The 12,632-nt window shown below is 43.6% G+C and overlaps 1 protein-coding gene across 1 annotated transcript in view; it reads right to left on the bottom strand.

Moving 5' to 3' along the window:
* Window positions 1–33: 33 nt before the first annotated feature.
* The window catches only part of LOC126544574 (uncharacterized), a 235,665-nt gene continuing 223,066 nt past the window's right edge, over window positions 34–12,632 (bottom strand). The window contains exons 34-38 of the mRNA XM_072284971.1: window positions 11,363–11,596; window positions 9,892–9,996; window positions 8,854–9,009; window positions 8,047–8,181; window positions 34–357 (exon numbers count right to left, since the gene is read on the bottom strand). Coding sequence (XP_072141072.1) covers window positions 121–357; window positions 8,047–8,181; window positions 8,854–9,009; window positions 9,892–9,996; window positions 11,363–11,596 — 867 coding nt within the window. The 3' untranslated portion in view covers window positions 34–120. The remainder of the gene's footprint in view (window positions 358–8,046; window positions 8,182–8,853; window positions 9,010–9,891; window positions 9,997–11,362; window positions 11,597–12,632) is intronic.

Raw genomic sequence — 12,632 nt, 5'->3', positions numbered from 1 at the left:
AACAATGCCAAGCGTCAATATTATGAACAGTGAAAAGAAAGAAATACCTTTATTAGAGCGCCACAAACGGCATAACAGTGCGTTACACAATACAAGAATTTAAATTTCGCTGCTACAGTGCTATTGACGTGCCCTGCACCTCACGAGAAGTGCGATGCACACAATGGTGAACAACGGGAGGCCAAAATTTTTGGCGAACAGATTACGACGAAGAAAACTGACGAGAGGAAAGTTCCAGACTATACTCAGGCAGGTGAGTATAATCTTTAGAAGATTTCTAATCTTTAGGCTCCAGAAGACACTTTCGCCTTCATCCGCGTCACTAGCTGCATCGCTTGGCAAGTCAAGTTCTGTGCTCTGCGCAAAGAAATAAAATTTCTAGGAGTGCGAGGTACGAAAGCAAAAGAAAAAGGGAGAATGTGAACTCCAGCATACACTTCTAGATCGAAGAACTGGTCTTTAAAATAGGGCTGTAAGGTTCGGTAATATAAAAATTTAAACACTGGCGTGTTCGAAACTTACCATAAACACACAGTCGCAAGTCCATCAGCTGAACCAACGCGAACTATGCATAAACAGTAACTATATTTAAATAGCGGTTCATTGGCTTTCATTTCATCTTAGACAAGAATGGTAGTCATACGAGGGAATTTAACTCTAATATAACGCGAAACCACACACACAGATACACAAGTAGAAATAAGCAGGTACCATTCTCATGTGTTCAGTCCATTCAAGAGCGTCGTAACATACACAGCAGTAATTCCCGAAAGTAAGATTTCTTTTGTTTTTGCATAGAACAGAGGTGGGCTTACTCGGATTACATTGCAGATGAACATAGATGGTTCATATCAGCCTGTTTGCTTGTACTAGTATATGAGATGCACATAAACTTCGTATATATGTATATCTGCCAAAATTCCAGCTGACCGGGCAGCAGATAGCAGACAGCAGCAGCAGTAGCAGCAGCAACCACGTTGAACATGGGAAGGTAGGCAAACAAAGCTACGCTTTAAAATTTGGTTGTGTCGTGGTGATGCACGAGGAACCTTATCTTTTTCGCAACGTCTACGCCACTTCTGCGAGCCATAAACTTAAAACATCACGGCTGCACTACGTCAGCTAGTGACGCGATTTTGCTTGTACGAATATGTTTACGTTCGTCAGCGCACAAATAGTGATTGTGGCTTAAATCTCTTAAAAGATTCATTTTTGCAATAATCCCGTATAATGACCAAGGGCGATTCTTCGTAAGCTACCATCGGAACAGAGCAAGTACTAGTGATTCGTTTTTGAATAATTATGGCATTGAATCTTTGCCCACCTTCAAAATGGAGTCAACAAGACCACCATTGATTCCATCAGAAGGAGTTGCTAGCAAATGCGTACATATTAGGTGCATCTATCTCTAAATCAGCCTTTGTTTCTCGTTGTGTCGGATCTTTCTCCTATGACTTTTACCCCTGTGTTATACTTGTGTTGAGCCCTGCCACAAACACTCAGCGCAACACAGGAGCTAAGTGTCAAGATTTACTTATACGTGCATATATGTGTAGTAAAGTTGCAAATATTGCATCTTTGCCTATTGTTCCTTTAGCGGGCGGCGGGAAGCATACCTCCCACGTGCTATATGTGCAAAATCCAGGCGAAAAGCTATTCCCCTCCAGAAGAATATGCCTTCACCCGGTGTGACTATCACGCTGCGCTACTGAGCTTGAGGTCACGGTTCCGGCGCTATCCACCGCGGCCACATTTGAAATAGGAATGAAATGCGAAAACGCTCGTGCACTCAAATTTAGCGGCACGTTACTTGATTGCAGGTGTTCAGAGTTAACAAGAAGTCTCCCCTACGGCATTTCGCATAATCATATTGCTGTTTTTGCACATAAAACACTGGAACATTTTTAGGAATGTGTGCTCGTCGTGCGGAAACTTTGTAGAATGTAGCGTTGCCTTGGATGCTTTAAATTCCTGTTTGCCGCAACAGACACTTCCGGCGCTTTGAGCCGGTCTCAGTAATGCTGTCTGCTTGATCGCTTCGTGTTATTTGATACTTTGGGAGGAGCCTAAAATATCTGAAGCAATGCTCATGGCAACGATTAATACCTTTTGCTCCAGACTTCCTCCTTTCTGCGAGTGTGTGTTGTTTTATGTGCCATAACTGTAGCCCGAAGGGAGTAGTGAAAGAAATACTTAAGTTTGCGAGTGCCGTGATACTTCGTGCAGGCATTTGGTTCAGGCAGTATTACCGAATGCGAAAAACAGTCTCGTAAAAAACATTGCATAAGCTCCGAGCCATGGAAGCGCATTCGAAATGTTGGGTATAGGTTCTTAAGATATGTGCAAATAAGGTGTTTTGTGTTTCTTCTGAGCACATATGTAGAGAGGAGAATACCTTCCACAGGAGATTTCCGTCAAGAACACTTGAAGAAACCTGAAAATCTTACAGGGAACGTTCGCAAACATGTCTTCTGGTAAAACCTCGTAAATGTGTCACCACATCATGTACGTGAAATATAGCCCGTCAAAGGTTTTATACCTCGTGTCCTATACTCGTTTCTCGTCCGTTACTACCCTCCGTCATGCCAATCTGCTCCAAACTACTGGTGAAAGTGAGTGTCAAGTAGCTTGTAATTGCGGAATAGTCAAGAAGCTATAACGACAAGTTGCGTGCCTCTAAACAATGCGGTGTGGCGACACCTAACGCAAGATTCGTATCATGCATCATGTTATCATTGAAGTGACCACGTTTTAATAAAGAATAGTATCGGTTTGATGTGAAAAATCACTATGCCACACTGAGCGATCGTTTAGCAGGCAGCTCTGAAATAATTTTCTCCACCGTTGGTCCCTCATAAACTTAATTCAAGCTTATTACGCGAGTGTATTTAAATTCTGCATGCACCATAACAGGGTCGTGGCACACAGCAATTGCAAATTCCCCATTTTGTGTTCACTGAGTTTCGCGGTAGGTTCCGACACTGGACATTTCTCAAGCTGTGCAATTTGTTGGCGGATGTGCGTATGTCAGATGATGGGTCATTTTCTCCGATTCTAAAGCAGACCTCCAGACATTGACGGCATATTGTCGCCAATGTTATGACAGTAAATTACTAAAGCGCAAACTCTTACGGCCTTTTGTGTTAGTCAGATTGGTTTACAGTGTATTCAATAACTTATTGGTGTAGTAAGCGATGAAGCAGCAGAGAAACCGGAAGCTTAGGAGCATACTTTATAATCACACACATATTCCCTTCTCGCCATTAGATGCTAAGCGAGCCCTTTGCGGCCTGCGAAGAAACTTATGACGGACGACATGGTTTGATGAACATGTAATGTCGTTTTTACTGTATAATATTCCCCCTCAGCAGCGCTTCTCTGTAAACCTCAAGGTGGACCGAACACTAAACGTATTCCTGCACCACCTACGCCTCGATGTAGCCTATATACATTACTCGCACCGCATAAAGCAAATGGCTTCATCTGAGTGCCCACACAGCCGCACAATAGAAGCTTTCGTTGAACACTGGCTCGTCGAGTGCCTGCAACATGAGAAGCAACAAATGATAATTTGCAGTCGTCTAAACGCTTCAGATCAGTGTCGTTTCTTTGTGCAGAAATAGTTTGGGCGCTGGCCATTATCTCAGAACAGGAGACGGACAATAAGGACAGCACAACATTTTCTCATAGACATTGAGTTGAATTCCTAGTGGACGGCAGTTAGAAGGCATTTTTAACCTCTTGTGTGTTCACAGTACATGTGCACAATTCTGTTACTCCTGTATTTAGTCTAAAATCGTTCTTTTTTGGGGGGTGGGGGCATACATCTAAAGACTTCCTTTGTTAGTGTTCTTGCGATTTGGTTACGTATATTTGAAAGAACTTTGTAATTTTTGTTGTTGTTGATGTTTCTTGTACCTATATTTTGGGACCGTCGGCCCTTCTTGTGGGCAAACTTTTCATTTAGTTTCAAATTTAGTAACCAAGAGGTAGCTATTAAGAAGATATTGCCACATGAAAACTGGCTTATGCATATTCATTATTGCCTAAGTTTCATGCAGTTTCATGTCAGAATAAAGCTGGCTTAGGTATATTACACCACGGGCGCTTATTAGCTTGTGAACATATTTAAAAATAGTGTGTTTACGCAAACAACGGTTCCTAAGAGCCCATAACCGACCGTTGTCCTGCTGGACATGTTATTAGCGAAGAAGGCTGACCAATGGCATATAGCACTTAGGTATTGGGCTCATCAACCGCATTGCCGATTTGTAAACCTTCAGCAGGAGACGGGTATTAAAAGTTGGGTCTAGAAGTATAGAAGTTTTTTATTTTGCATGGCAAACTAACAACCACAAACACGAAATGAAAGAACTTGAGAACACTGTGAATTCAGTCTTTGCGCTGTCAATCTCACACACGTATAACCTCATAACTGTTCCTAAAATCGACTTTATTATTAATAAAGTGTAGTATATTTTGTGCAATCAGCTCTATTCTGGTTACATAGTTAACAGAGCATTAGCTCCCGTACGGTAAAAAAATACAATTTAGACGTATCATCCTCACATCTTTCCTTGCCCTTATCACACATAAGGTAATGATATTGACAGAAAAAATGAAGCCAGTTCAAGTTAACTTAAGTTTTTATTGCTATTACTTGAGGAATGTGCAAACTATTTTGTGCGTCATGCTTCTGGCATACCAGAACACGGCAGGTCAGTGAAAACGCACGTGCAATAGGTGAGCGACTAGTAAAAACTTTTATGGTGCACAGAGCGAGGTTTTGCGTTTTGCAAAGAGTCATTCGATGAAGAACCAAAGCCCGATAGCGCTGCCCGATATAGGCTAAAGAATACTCGCCACGTGAAACGGCTTGCCATGAACGCAATGTTGAGTATTGGTTTTACGCAGACGTTCAGAGTGACACGAAGAAAAAAGGTGAGGCAGGTAAAAATGTAAACCGCGGGCAGGAAAAACCAAGGCCATCCTTGACGCCGGATTTTTACAGGATCTCGTGTAGGTGACGTCATCTGCACCGGAGGCATTACAGTTAGGTGAAATAAAAGCAAAAACAGCGAACAACTTGATAATGTTTCTCTTTTGCAAAGCAATCACGCGACGAGAGCGAACCAGACAAGGCAAAAGTGTTTATGCGGGTGCGTTATTCTTTCAAAGCTCTTTTTTCGCAATGTGTTGGTTGAAGAAACAGTCATTCTAAGGGTTAAAATGGTGGAAAAATTTCCCTTCCTGAATATCACGCTCCTAACCCGAGCACTAGTATCCGCCTTTATGACGTAGCGGTTTCAAAAATATCTAGGCATGTTTGAGCTGTATTTCTGTGCAATACCTATAGATTTCTGTCTTGAGCCTTCGTGTCCATCCCAATATAGTCCTCGTTTTTAAGCAACAAGAAAAAGAAACTGGCAAAGCTGACAAAGTGCGTGCCATCGCGGGGATGTAGTGCGGAAAGTTGATGATGGGCACCGCTCCCAACCCTTGATATTTGCGTCATTTCAGGCTAACTGAATTTCCTCTAGCTTTAACACTGACCTTTTCGGCAGCATACGCGGTAACAAATGTTTGCCCTGTTCAGTGTTTATGTTGTTCCTAATCACAATACTCACAGTACAATAATCGTAATCAATGTTGCGCGTCTTTCGTTACTTCAAAGCTGCGCGCCCAGCACTTCCAAGTCATGAGCAGCGTGCGCGTTTTTAGCGTGACATGGCATTCTTGACATGAAAGTAGCGAGCGCAGAGGTTTCAAGAAATAAAACGTGTTTAGTCATGTTTAAAGGCCTCGAGCTTACTGGAATAACTTTTTTCAAGAAAGACTGCATAACATAACTATATACTTCGCCTTATTTTGCAACGCGATGTCCCTATTGAAAAAAAGAAATTGCATGGTTTGTATATTCTATTCTGTTGGAGAATGAGTAAGGAGCTAGCATAAGCATTTTCTCAAAACAGAAATATAACCAACAGTAATATACTAGGCGCTCATAATGAAGAAAATGAATAGGGAAAATATGAACTCTATGTGACCACCTGTGTTGCATCGTTCCTCACCCCTGTTAACTTAATGCTCGCGTACATCTTAGAAACACGTACGAAACTGTCCAACAAGGAACGTCGCCATGTAATCTACAAACTGATACGCACCAGCACCCAACGACAAAACTAATTGTTAGAAAAATTTAACTAAAATCTCTGGTTCTACATGACGAACCCACAGTCCGATTATGAGGCACGCTGTAGTGGAATGCTCCTCATTGATTTCGGCCACCTGTTTTTGCGTTTTTTTTTTTCAAAGTGAAGCCAATGCATGGTACGCGAGCGTTTAAAGGGAAGCTTTCCTATGGCATTCTGGACCTTCTTGACCGCGGCTGCTGCGTACTGCCGGTGTCTTGACCAATAGCTCAAAACAATTTAACTACGTGCCCGATTTTAGGTCGATCCCTGGACCCACAACACAGCAACCCGACTTTCTTACCAAGAGGTCACAATCGTACGTACACTTCTATCATGGCAACGCAAACTATAGCTGTTTAACGTGATTGTCGCTAGTGTCAGATTACGTAGCACTACGTTACACTACGTGGCACATAGCGCGTGTCAGTTTCCGTTACTGCCATACGCGATAGATGCACAAATGAAATGACCAAATTCATGGCATTTGAGTAACTGCTCCACATATCTCAAGACGTGTGTTGCATAGGCAAACGTTTGGTGCACTTCGCCTTCATCTCAACGGGGCCCGCCGGGGCCTGAAATGAACCCGTGACCTCGAGCTCAGCAGCAAAACGTCATAGCCACCGTGTTATCGCAAGCTGGCCGAGAGGATTGTTCGAACAAATTGACGTGCACGACTCTCTACCGCCGAGCAAAGCAAACAAGAGTGCGCCTCGATCGACTAGTGTTCGTGCTTGCCTATGCCGGGGCCATTTAGCAGGCATACTGTCACTCCGAATGGGAGAGTGCAGGGTTAACTGAAAGTGCAGAAGGGCTGATTCGTATTTTGATGACCTGCGTCAGTTGGCACCCTGCGAAAGGAGTATATGACTTGATTAAAAAATGAATTCGTTTGTGCACATGCGCAAAACTATGTGCCAGGTGTGTTTTGCATCGCATTTAGCAAAGCGGAGAATAGCGCCAACTACGTTTTCTTTTAACGTGCTGTGCTACCGCTGTGATTATAAATCATTGCGATTTAGCGCGCTTTCTTTGCCGCAAGTGCATGTAACGACGCTGCAAATACGTGTCGAGTGTAATCGTTATACACGACCTTTCGTTGAAATTAAAAATTACGTTATGGGGTTTTACGTGCCAAAACCGCCTTCTGAATCTAAGCACATGGGTGTTTTCATGTTTCGCCCCTATCGAAATGCTGCTGCCATGTTCGGGATATGATCCCGCGACCTCGTGCTTAACAGCCCAACACCATAGCCACTAAGCAATCACAGCGGGTACCATTGGTTCCTTTGTGCGGGCGCGGCTGATATAGTTCTGTGCACAGGCGGTAACATTGAGCACAATGGGAACATTTCAGGTCAAAGACGCGCACTTCATATCAAAATATTTAACCACACTTTTTTTGCTCTTCAAACTTCTTACATGAATGCAAAACCTATCTATTTCGCAATTGCAAGAAGCAAGGTGGAGCGGAAATGGTGGTTTTCGTTTAGACACTCTACCACTCCGCTTTAAGCTCTACTGAGTTGAGTGCAGAAGAAAGGGCAGCTTTTTTTGAGAACAGAATTCAGGGTTAACACTTCGCTGTGTTTGACACGGTACAGACTGATTTGCAGGTTCAATGTTTGTTTGCGTCTATAACTGACACTATCACATCCTCGCGCACGTTAAACTGCAAATTAAAGACCAATGCGCACCCTTAAGGACCATTAAGGGCGTAAATTGGTTTACAGTGAATGCAGTAATACGTGCACAGAACTCGTTTTCTTTACTCTTATCTTTTCTTTCTCATTTTGTTGCCCATGACATTACCTGAACAAGAACAAGATATCACGGGCAGTGGAATACTTACACTGAAAGAAACGTGTCCTGACCCATTTTCTTTCTGCTCCGAAACAGGCAACGGAGGCACCTTGCTAGTGTATGAATGCAGCACAGTCGGTGATGTCATACAGTTTGGATTCTCAGAACACAGGGCTTCGTGCGTCTGAAAGTGGGCCGTCCCACAAAAAACAATGCACGCCATTCATGAAGCATGCGCGCAGTGACGTCATCATGAAATGAAGTGACGTTGGGATACGTTTTCATGAGTGGTTTTCATGTTAGCTTCGCGATGACATCTAAGACGTTAAGCCTAAATGTGAATTTTTTTATTGCAGCCCTTGAATTTGTGCTTAAGCGAGGCAAGTAGAGAACCGCGAGTAACAAATATGTTTAATTATCATGAAAAAAATATTGCAAGCCCGCTGGTTAGCCAGGGTTCAGAAATACCAGAGGAGAAATGACAATGCAGCGGCGACAAAAGGTGAGCTTGTTGGCAACTGATCACGATGGAACAAAGAACAGATGCAGGACGAAAATAAAGAGCAAGGACGCGAATTAAGCCCGCTGATATGGGTTATTCATTCACAACATGCAATACTCAACAAAGCAGGCTTACTATAGTTTCCCGGAGAGGCTTATTTAGATGATGCCACATAAACGGAATCTGCTCCGCGCTGTGACAGTGAAACGGTGCGACTTATTGCTATGTCGTAAACCTTGAAGGACCTCTTCCACGTGCTTCGAATAGACAATATTTCTCAACTATTTGTGTTAGTGCAGGCCCGTGACAGTTACTTTGATTTGGAAAGGCGAGTTGGTGGTCTATTAGAAATACCTGGAGATCAATCTGTGGGAAAGCTGCCACGCAAAATCGGCACTGTACTATTTTTCGAGGACAGTCTCTCGAGTGACTCTTCCAATGGCACCCTTTGATTCGCTGCTGGCATTGTAGGCATTCAATTTCAGTCTTCTCGCATTGAAGGTAATGATCCTGTAAAAGAAAAAAAAACAGGAAACAGATTTATTCAACAGACCGACGTTTCCCCAGCATTGACTTATAATTGGGCGGTGAACTGCGAGTCCGCTCGACGCTATGCTCAGAGAGGTATCGATTGACTTTAGATATATAGATATAGATCGATAGATAGGTAGAACAAGAGGTATATTCGGTCTGCTACTGTAGTCTGCAGGAAGGGAAGAAGCGAGAATGAATGTGAACGACAAGAACATGATGGTGTGAAATTTTACAGCATTCTATGGCTTACACCGGTAAGCCGATATGTGCGCCTCTGGCCAGAACCGTGGTATATTATGTTGAGTTAAAAGGTTCACATGTGACCTATTTCTTTAAGACTTGTTGGATTTGTTTGCAAGATTGCCGAATTTGCGTATTGTTCTCATGCTGAAGTGTTGTCAATTTAATATTTTATGCATCTTATCTTTTTTATTTCATCAATTGCCATTAGACATAACACATGAAACTTCTGAGATCAAAATAAAGAGAAAGGGCACTTCAGTCTCTGCATTGCCTTACAAAGGGATACTTCAATCATTTAGGAGAAGGCAGCCAATTTCGCAATTGCATAGAGCAGCCAGATTTGTCGGCAGCATACATAGCTGCAAAAAGTTAGCTCTAGACGATGGGCATTGAACCTAGGGAACATATAATTTGCCCTGTTCAAAATCGGTAGGAATGGAGATCTGATATTTACTTAAACATTGATGACACTCGCATAAATAACTAACTTGAGAGTGATGCGCATGACGATAATTTATGAAAGCTGAGGAAATGCTCCCTTTAAGAGCCTTCAACCTCTTTGGTCATGTGCTCGACGTTTCCAAATATTGCTTCATATAACGAGCAATAGCTTACCTCTATTCTGCATAGAGGCGTGTAAACGGGACAACCCTTTTCTTCATTAGGACAATACACAACCTGGTCTTTTATTACTTGAATGATGTCAAATGCTTCAATCAGCTGCAACAAGAACAAAAAGAAACGTTGTAGTTTCAGGTATTACGGAAATTTGTGTTAATAGTATTCAATTAGTTTAGATGCGGCACTGTAACACCAGAAAGAATGAAAGGAAGGAAAGCAAATGCTTCGCTGGCCTAGGTCACTCACGTGTAGGCGCGACATAATAGAATACTAACGAAGGTGATGACATTGAAAGTCCTCGTGTTTTTTCGGTGTTATCGGCTAAGTTTGGGCTCGAACTACCCGAGATCGCTTGTTCAATACATAGCGCGTCGTTTTGGGTGAAATGGGTGGAACGTTCGCATTGTACTAGAAACTAACAGAGCTAGAGCTTGTCTGTATATGTATTACAGTTTGCGGCATACCGGATTACCCGAGTCGTTGACGGGAACATCCAATTTGATGGTGCCATATGGCGGCGAAAAGTACAAGATATAAGTAACAGAGGCACTTAAGTCTCCGTATGTGCACTGAATGCGAAAGCATTCTGAATCTTCCGCGCGATGCTTATCACTGGGTCATGTGCTTTAATTGGGTAAACTTAATTTTGAAGACGTGCTCCTAAAATGTGGGGCAGGCCAAGTAAATTTTCAGAGTGGGACAGGTCGGTCTGGCGCGGGGGTGAACTCAATTGTTGATTTGCACAAAGTCATTTTTTTTGTGTGGGCCACGGCTTCCGTCTGACGCCGTGGGATATAGTGCGAGGCGCCGCAGGCCCAGCGCCGGGAACGTGACGCCAAAACGTGGCCACGTGTGTTTTGTTTCCATCGGCTGTTAATGCCGAACGCTCGCCGGATTTTTAATTTCATGGGTAATATAATTCTTTCGCATTAAAATGAAGCTCCAATCCAGCAACGTACCACATTAGACTCAAATCACACTGTAATGCATCGACAGGTACATCATTGTTAAGATTGAGCACCTTGCTTTTTTTTCCCCATGAGAAGACCAATATGACGTAAAGCTCTTCCCTGTGGTTGAAGAATGCGTCCCAGGGTGCCGGTACCAGCGTTCCCATTTCCGCATACGTATTTGGTAGCCCGGCCAGTATTCCACACAAAGGTGGCATGTTTACGGGTGAGCTGGAAATAACATGAGGCCACTTGAAAAGTCATTATGTCCCTGACGTGTATTTGGGAAGAAAGCAGCGTACAAAGAACAACGGTGACCAAGGCAAGGATGAAACCACAGACGACACCTTGTTCCCCGTTGTTTGTGCGTTGTTTCCTTTCTGCAATGGTTCACCAACACACCCAAGTCAGTACTCTCAGGTCTTCGGTGGTCACTGGTATTCATCCCTTTGTGTCGTACGCTAACGAACACTGTACGACAAAAACAGTAGATCCACCTATGGCGTAGGTCGTACCTGATCGACAGGAACGTTCCTGTTCTCGTACTTGCAAAATATCGCCGCCACTGGGCTGCCCAGGCAGACGCACACGTTGCAAAAAGCGTGCCCTTGCTCATCCTCGTACATATGCATAGAAAGCATTCCGCACGTGCCACACATCACGTGCCGAGGGAGCTCATCGGCGAACCTCAGCTTGTGAGTACCTCCCGGAAGGTCTCTGTACTGCACATCCACCCTCATACTGGTTTCCTGCAAAGGAGTTTCGGCCACAAACAGGGCCACTTCAGCGTAATAATAAATTTGCCGCTTAAGGGGCACTAAACTATGTTTAGTCTAGGAAAGCACTTTAATGGGTCCCTCAAGGGACCCAATTGCAAAGTTTGGTTATACACTAGAAGTTGTAGGGGGCCGTCTGCAGAGCACGTTACCACAACTAAATTTTTGAAATTGCTTGGATAATTAGGGGACACAGCATGAATCATATTATTGCGTTGCCATGCTGCCAACAGCCACGCTTGTCTGTTTACTATGCCCAAACCTGGTGAGGGCACTTGAAAGCGAAAGTTTTTTGACATTGTGCACGGGGTTCAACGTTCGTTGTCGTTACCACGCCAGGTATACATGTGTATAGAATACACAGGGACAACTTCAGCAATCAGGTATATATTGTTATACTTTTGGATGGTGTCCGTTTTCCCCGCGATTCTCGCTGCTATTCATTTGTAGCGCTAATAGAGAACTTGGTACTGGCTGATGTCTGGACTAGTTAACAACTTTGGTCGCTGGGTATGTGCGCGAACGGACAGCTTCGGCATAGGGTATGTGCAAGTGGGTTTGTGGCCATTCTTACCCAGTCCCCACGAATCGATGTGCGCCTGTGAAAAGGCGTATGAAGTCCTGAATGCGTTTAAATATATAGGTCGCACTTCACCGCGCATACACCTAGCATCAACATTGTCCCTTCAAGAAGCATCTTACATCGCCATCGTGATGCATACAGGTAACTGGTGCAGATGACGAGGGTGGGCTCGTATCAACCGCTACTGCTGCTACCTCGCGAATTCAAATAAGTTTGCAGACAAATCGGGACAACATTTCATTTCTTGAATTTCTCTCCTGCGAACCGATACACAAGTATTATGTGAGAAATTTAGAAGTAGAGATAGTTTTCACGTGACATTTTAGATGCCCGTTCTCATAGTACTGGTACCCGAACATGGCCGGCCACGATGAGTCAGCGCACCATATCACCCGTACATTGTTTTGGTTTTTGAAGTTAACCGCT

This window comes from Dermacentor andersoni, chromosome 10 (genome assembly GCF_023375885.2).
Source record: "Dermacentor andersoni chromosome 10, qqDerAnde1_hic_scaffold, whole genome shotgun sequence".
Classification (NCBI taxonomy): domain Eukaryota; kingdom Metazoa; phylum Arthropoda; class Arachnida; order Ixodida; family Ixodidae; genus Dermacentor; species Dermacentor andersoni.
The sequence above is the reverse complement of the archived record's forward strand: the minus strand, read 5'-3'. Positions and strand labels throughout refer to the sequence as shown.